The sequence below is a fragment of the Malaya genurostris genome, chromosome 1 (assembly GCF_030247185.1).
Source record: "Malaya genurostris strain Urasoe2022 chromosome 1, Malgen_1.1, whole genome shotgun sequence".
In the NCBI taxonomy this organism is placed as follows: Eukaryota; Metazoa; Arthropoda; class Insecta; order Diptera; family Culicidae; genus Malaya; species Malaya genurostris.
In genome coordinates this window covers 12036582-12043935 of record NC_080570.1, presented here as the reverse complement: position 1 = coordinate 12043935, position 7354 = coordinate 12036582, and the positions used below count along the sequence as shown (strand labels likewise).

The window sequence follows — 7354 nt, the reverse complement described above, 5'->3', positions numbered from 1 at the left end:
GAATAAACTACAGACAGGTCTGGACGCTTTAACGGAATATTTTACAAGCTGGAAAATTGTGATCAATGCAGCAAAAACTCAGGTCATCTTGTTTCCACATTCAAGATCTCCAAAACTTGTTCCATCAGACGAATGCCGAATACGATTCGGTGATGAGGTTATCCAATGGTCCGACGAAGTTATCTTTCTAGGACTCACCTTTGACTGACATCTGATATTCAGGTCACATGTTGACAAAATCGTTCAAAAATGCAGCATACTCATTAGGTCTCTGTATCCGCTGATTTGTAGAACATCTAAACTATGCCTGAAGAATCAGATGGCTGTCTATAAACAAATCATCTACCCCGCAATTGAATACGCAGTTCCTGTTTGGCGGGGCTGTGCACGAACACACAAACTTAGGCTTCAGCGCATTCAAAGTAAGATCTTAAAGATGATTCTAAATCTACCCCCTTGGACAAGGACTAGTGAAGTACATGAGATGGCCTCCCTGGATATACTAGAACAAAAATTCGAACAATACTGCACGAAATTTGAAGAGAGGTGCTCAATTTCTGAAATACAAATAATTCAAAATTTGTACGTATTAGGTTAGGGATAGTTATAAGTAGGTAGATATTTTATTAATAATTAAAATAAATATTATGATTAAACATTAGTATGTAAAACAAGAGTAACTAAAACACCTAATATTAATAACGAATCGTATGAACAACAAAGATGAAAGGCCAAAGGGTCAAAACACTTGTACTGTAAAATGTTGATGTAATACACAAAAATAAGATTAATAAACAGATATTTATGCAAAAAAAAAATGAAAATCGATCATTTCTTTTCGTGCGTTCGATGGAAGCAGACGTCGTGGGAGTGGAATCATCAACCAGCAGCGACGGACCAAATTGAGTTCCTCAATTTGGTCCTTGTGAATGCTAGAACCGAATCCCTACAGCATATTGATAATTTCTTTCAATAAATTATGCAAATCCGAAATGAAATAATCGACAATAAAATTCTGTATGCGGCTATTTTTATAGCCGTTAGGACCGCCCATTAGTGAAAAAGCTACAAACGAAATCACATAAAAGGAAATCTCTTAACAAAAATTCAATCAGTTTGGATTCAATCGCCACTGCGAGCAGATGTGTTTTGTGTCGTCTGCACGCTTTCGACAAGAGCGATTACGTCACAGCTGCCAGTCATTAGCATTGGGGAAAAAACAACGGTGGAGAGCATTGCACAATATCAGCCGTTCTAATGGCTCTAAAAGTTTTCTAAAGAACTATTAGGATTTGTTGTTTGCAAATCGTAGGGAAATATCCTCAGTTTACTGCAAATCAAGAATAGTTTGCTTAGATTTGTGCACTTTTCGCTGTGTGAAATTCACAGTAATCGAGATCAAGTGAAGCTTTCTTTGTTTTTGCGAAAAATGTGAAAAAGTGGAATGCGTGCATAATTCATACAATTGATATTCGGAAGTGTTAAGGAACATGTCAGTTGTTTTCGTATTCACGACATCCAGTTATGTCTCTGACATTACCCACCCGCCTTTTTTTAAAACGTCTATCGATTTAACGAATTCTGTAAACTTCATTACCGAACTAGTCCGTATTGGAACATATTACTGAAATCGGTAATCATATCATATATTATATTCATGGTGGCTTAATCATTCTAGATTATTGTTTAACTTACATTTCGCTTGTAATCTTGATTATCAGATAAAAACTGTTTGTTTATTTATTTTTCATTATAATAAACAGTAACTATGGTGAACTTGTTCTTACCCTTCAGTGTTGCTAGTTTTATAGAAAACTCGTTAAAGTACATTGTCACTCTGACAGTGTACCGCACGATGCAAAATGTGTCCTTGAAAATTTGTCGATGTATTCCGTATAATAATTTGTATTTGGTTATACTATCTAGTTATGTATGAAAATACATATATAAATGAGTCTGTATCATTTATTTTACAGGCAGAAGACGAATTACCAAATGAAAAATTTTCCCTTAAACTGTTTGTACAAGTCTCCTTTTTGCAGGATTCAAACGATTGTACAATATCCATTGGAATGTACAGAATTCCTGTTCTGCTAGAGTTCAGATCAGCCTTCAAAATATTAATGGAAACATACATTGTTTTCGTTATTCCACTAAACAATTTTTTATGTTTATTCAAAGTGTTGTACTGGGAATAGGTGCACTTGGCATCACTGTAACAAAATTTTTACATGGACTTCATAGTTATGCGTTATGGCTTACTGATTTGGTTATTAGTTTGTGAAGCATTTACAAAAACAATAAAGGTTTTTTTTCTAACAGTTTAAAAAAATCATGTTAACAGTATATTTAATATATGTACAAAAATAGAGATATATTTTACAGAGCGATTGGGTATATTTGTCGTACATTTTAACTGGAATGTTCGGTAATATTTGACAGTTTTACTTTTTTCGAACTACAGATTTAACTGTATTATTTACAGGGCACTTCGGTACATTTGACGTTTAATATGACACTTACTTTTACTGAAATGTTCGGTAATCGTGACAGCTTAGCTATTTTCGGATGACAACTTAATTCGGTAAGCACTTTTTTACCGAAATCATTACCGAACGTTCAGCTGTTGAAATTTCGGTAAAAAAGTGCCGAGTTCTGTACGTTGCATGGGAGTTATTAGTAAGAACTCTCTTATGTCGTTTACGCTTGAAGCCAAACCTAACCCAGTTTCCACCCTAACAGCTGTCAAACCGTTTTTTTTTTCAAAGCTAGTTGCGAACCTAGTTTCAAGTTGTTGAACTGAAAATCGAGTCAGTTTCAAGCCTTGTTTTTATATTTGGTTTGCTCAAATTCCCGTTGCTAAGTGCGAAACCAACACAGTTTCGCGAAAAGTGTTTGTTTGATGAAACTACCCTGGGTCAGTTTCAGGATCCTTATGGCTTCGAATCATGGGTAGAAGTCGTTTTTCTTCTTTTGCTCGAACGCCTTCAGTATACGTTTATCCAACTAAGAGTTAGCAGGACCTTTTTTCTCGGTTTATCCTCACCGAACTTCCTGATTGCATTTCGCACGGCTTTTTCACTTACTCCTTCCATTTTTGCTATCTTTCTCAGTGACAGTCCGCGTTCTGTGCACCATTTGTACAGGGTCCGTAACCAACTTCAGACATTCGAGCCTGGCGTCAAGGTAAATGCGACATATTATCGGGAAAGTATTCTGGAGGTTGCTTTGAAGCCGTGGGTAGACAAACATTTCGGTGGCAGACCATGGACGTTTCAGCAGGACTCGGCACCGTCTCACAAAGCTCGAGTGAACCAAGAATGGCTGAAAAACAACGTTCCGAACTTCATCACGTCCACACAATGGCTCTCGAATTCACCAGATGCGAATCCAATGGATTATTCTCTTTGGGCCATTTTGGAGAGCAAAGTCCGAACTAAAAGATACACCAGTCTCGACGCGCTGAAAAAAGTTATTGTCCGCGAGTGGGCCAAAATACACCTGCAAGTCACATTCGGGCAGCTTGCGATTCGTTTTTTGACCGTCTCAAGGCCATAGTCAAGGCAAAAGGTGGTCATATCGAGCAAAAGTGAATTGATTCTGAATTTTGTATCATTTTTACACATTTTGTACTTTGAATTAAGTAAAAGTAATTTTCCAAACTGAATTTATGGCCTTTTTAATTGGTTACACTTCGAGTGCCGGACCCTGTACACAATTTTTCGACGTTGTTCTGCTGAAAGTCCACGCATTTCGAAACAAACTAATAAAAACGAATAAACTACTGCACAAGTGGTTAGAGAAGAGTGTAAACAACAGGATGCAGCCATAAAAATTGATTGGTTTTTGGTTGCGTCCATACTTTCTGAAACCTGTATAGCCAGAGTAGGTTTGTATGGCCATCAACTAATATGACCTACAAATTTAGAAGATGTTTTCCGTTCTCCACGAACCGAAGAAAGAGACCACTTCTCGTAATCTATCACAAGTCTTGTGGATTTTTGTGCTCTTGAAATGGACATATAGTAGGTCTTAGACTAGCATGACAATAAACGTAAAGAAATGTAACACAAAAACCTTCTTTAAATACTTAATAATGATAGTTTCAGTGTCTGTTGAAAACACCGGTAAAGCCGCACCGACAATTATTTACATAAACAATCCTCAGTCACATAATTTTTTTATCTGAGGGCCCCTCTCGAAACGAAATCCTAGGTACGGGCCTGGGACTGAGTAATGAATTTCTAATCGACTGCTCGTTTTTCTAGTGCTGATGAGCAACACTCCGAAACAGTAATTTCAAAGGCAGCTTGTTTTGAAATTGCGGGCGTGGCACTCCGCAGAAATTCGATTATGATCATCATCGGACAGGTTTTTTTTACGATGAAACACTTCCGTCTGCTATCTGCACTGACAGCTACGAGATTTTTCCCATTAGATCTATTCAAAAACCTGCAAGTAGGCTGGGTGTAAATCTTCACGTATGTTGCGATTTTGACAGAATCACTACTTTCGAAAACATCAGTTGAAATTACCAGTAATACCTAAACATGCCTCGACGAGGAAGTTCCAATGCACCGCAACCAGCTAAACAAAGGTAACCATTGCGAATTGTTCCGCTGTAGCCTGCAATGCTGCAAAACTTTTATTTCAGATCAGCATCAACGACGGTTCCGACCCGTCCAATGGCACGTTCTACGCCTGCAACATCGCCCAAATCTGCTCCCAGTGCGTCGGCACCCGTTTCAGGACAGACTCCTCCCGGATTGATGGGTCAAATGGCAGCTACGGCTGCAGGGGTAGCGATCGGTTCCGCCGTCGGTAGCACCGTTGGTCATGCCGTCACCGGAATGCTCAGTGGAACGTCGGGAACAGATGCAATCACAGGGCAACCACTGGCTCCGGAAAGAGCCGGTTCCGAAACGGACAACTGTATGGAACAGTGTACAAGGGAAATGGAAGATTTCCTTGTCTGCACCCAACAGCAAACCGATTTGAGTGTTTGCGAAGGTTTGAACGAAACTCTGAAGGCATGTAAGATGAGGCAGAGTAAGAAATAGGAGCCGCAAAAAAAAAGAAAAACGATCTAAATTTTCTGTGATCCTAATCTCTGGTATTATTCAGTTTTAGACAATGCGAATAAATTGTTTTGTAGTTTGAGTTACTTTTTTTGTAAATTATAAGTACTAGGGCAAGGGCTCCCTATTTCATCTCATTTGTAAGGACATTATCTTAAAAACCAGATTTAGCCACTAAAATCACAACGATTTTGTAATATTAATTTAATTTGCTATACGTTGGACATAAGGAGCTCACTTTAATCACAACAAAACTATTTAGAGAAAAAACAAACATTCCCCCCCACCCCCCTCATGAGTAGGCAACCAACTAAACTTCACCGAAAGATAACGAGGTGTGTGTTGTAGATAAGACAATTTTGAGATGAGGTTCTGTTTTGCAGTTCGGTACGATCAGTCTACGGTCGAGATGTCTTCCGACTCGGCTACTTTCCGCCAATTCAAAACCGGTATTGTACTCATTTTATCGCAGTTCTTGTGTGTGGCGAATTCGATCGGCGCTCAATCTCAAGAAAATCTCCTATGACATAAAACCAATCAATCTAAACGGTGAACAACATGACCACGAATTTCTCACAATTAATCCTATGGGCCACGTTCCTGCGCTGGTGATTGGTAAGTTTATAATGCGATACTGCAGAACGCTTATCAACTAGAAGATACTGCGGGGTAAACATAATTATCTCTTCATTATCAGATGGCCACACACTGATTGAATCAATAGCAATTTTGCACTATTTGGAGGAAACAAGACCGCAGTATCCCCTGCTGCCAAAAGATCCGCTGAAACGTGCCAAAGTTCGCGAAATAGTTGAGGTATAACAGGTATCGGTTGTTTTCAATTATTCAATCAATGGTTTCTATTAGATAATAGCATCCGGCATCCAACCTCTCCAGAATGACTGCGTTCTGAACCGAGTGGACGTGGAGAAGCATGAAGAGTGGGTCCAGTTCTGGATCGGCCGCGGCTTTGAAGCCATCGAGAAGCTTCTATCAGCATCGGCCGGTAAATACTGCGTTGGGGATGAAATTACTCTGGCCGATTGTTGCCTAGTGCCGATGGTTTTCAACGCCCGCCTGTGGAAGTTGGATCTTACACCCTATCCAACTATCATTCGCATCGACCAGGAGCTGAAGGATCATCCGGCTTTCCGTGACAGTCACCCATCCAGTCAGCCGGATTATCCACCGGCAGAGTCCAAATAAGTGTTCACTACTCGTTGTCAATGTTTTTACAGGATAATTCAATTTCCCTTAGTTTTCGACATTTTTTGTTTATTGCGTACACGGGAAAGCCCACGATCATCTAAATCATCCAAAGTATTAGTTGTTTATTTGAAAATGACTAGTAAAAATTTGGTACAACTAATCGATTGTTGTTTTTTTCTAAGCAGTCATTATTTATTTATCATTCAGGCAGCTGACCTTCCAAACAGTGAAGTCTTGTGACAAAATTTTTCAAACGTGAAATCGCCTGACGTGAATTTTTTTTAGGTAAAATTTCCTGACGTAAATCTATCGGAAGTAAATTTCTTTGAGATGAAATTTTCTAACGTGAATTTATCGAACGTGAAATTTCCTAATGTGAAATTTACTAATGTAAATCTACCGGAAGTGAAATTCCCTGAGGTAAAATTTTTAACGTACATCTATCGGACGTGGAATTGCCTGAGATAAGATTTTCTATCGTAAATCTGTCAGAGTGAAATTTCCTAACATAAATCTATCGGACGTGAAATTCTCTTTAGTAAAATTACCTGAAGTACACACTTAGAAAAAGTTACAGCTTTTTAGTTGCATATAAAAGGAGCGTCGCGATTCACTTACATTCACAATACAAAGCATGTTAAGATAACTCATATAATTAACTTCACAGTTAATTTAGCTGAAGGTTACATCGAAACAGACGCAAAATTAATGTTTACATGTTTTTTTTCGTAAATACATTCATTTCATAGGCAATATAAATAAGTTCATCTTCGCCGTGGCATCCACCATACATAGTACTTTAAACCTAATGATGTTTACATATTAGTAGATATAACATTGTGTCATCACCGAAGAAATTCCGGCATACTTGAATTTACGTCAAGCGTAAAAAACATTTTTTTTCTAAGAATGTAAATCTATCTATCGGAAGTGAACTTCTTTGAGATGAAATTTCTTAACCTAGATCTATCAGACGTAAAATTTCCTAACGTAAACCTATCGAACATAAAATTTCCTGAAGTAAATTTATCGGACATGAAATTCTCTGGAGTGAAATTTCCTAACGT

At 38.2% G+C, this 7354-nt stretch overlaps 2 protein-coding genes across 2 annotated transcripts; both read left to right on the top strand.

Annotated features, from left to right (window-relative positions):
- The first annotated feature begins 4461 nt into the window (after positions 1 to 4461).
- Positions 4462 to 5160, top strand: LOC131432629 (coiled-coil-helix-coiled-coil-helix domain-containing protein 2-like). The gene is made up of 2 exons (XM_058599023.1): positions 4462 to 4597; positions 4655 to 5160. Exons 1-2 carry the CDS (start codon positions 4551 to 4553, stop codon positions 5058 to 5060), a joined length of 453 nt encoding a protein of 150 aa, XP_058455006.1. The 5' UTR covers positions 4462 to 4550; the 3' UTR covers positions 5061 to 5160.
- Positions 5161 to 5372: 212 nt separating this feature from the next.
- Positions 5373 to 6447, top strand: LOC131425083 (probable maleylacetoacetate isomerase 2). The gene is made up of 4 exons (XM_058586700.1): positions 5373 to 5376; positions 5448 to 5693; positions 5776 to 5894; positions 5946 to 6447. Exons 1-4 carry the CDS (start codon positions 5373 to 5375, stop codon positions 6282 to 6284), a joined length of 708 nt encoding a protein of 235 aa, XP_058442683.1. The 3' UTR covers positions 6285 to 6447.
- The last annotated feature ends 907 nt before the right edge of the window (positions 6448 to 7354 follow it).

Bases quoted from the DNA above. Each gene is read 5' to 3' on its own strand.
- LOC131432629 (XM_058599023.1), top strand. From the start codon at position 4,551: ATGCCTCGACGAGGAAGTTCCAATGCACCGCAACCAGCTAAACAAAG. The intron at 4,598-4,654 runs GTAACCATTGCG...CTTTTATTTCAG, and splicing joins CCGCAACCAGCTAAACAAAG to ATCAGCATCAACGACGGTTC.
- LOC131425083 (XM_058586700.1), top strand. The intron at 5,694-5,775 runs GTAAGTTTATAA...CTTCATTATCAG, and splicing joins CGTTCCTGCGCTGGTGATTG to ATGGCCACACACTGATTGAA. The intron at 5,895-5,945 runs GTATAACAGGTA...GGTTTCTATTAG, and splicing joins AAGTTCGCGAAATAGTTGAG to ATAATAGCATCCGGCATCCA.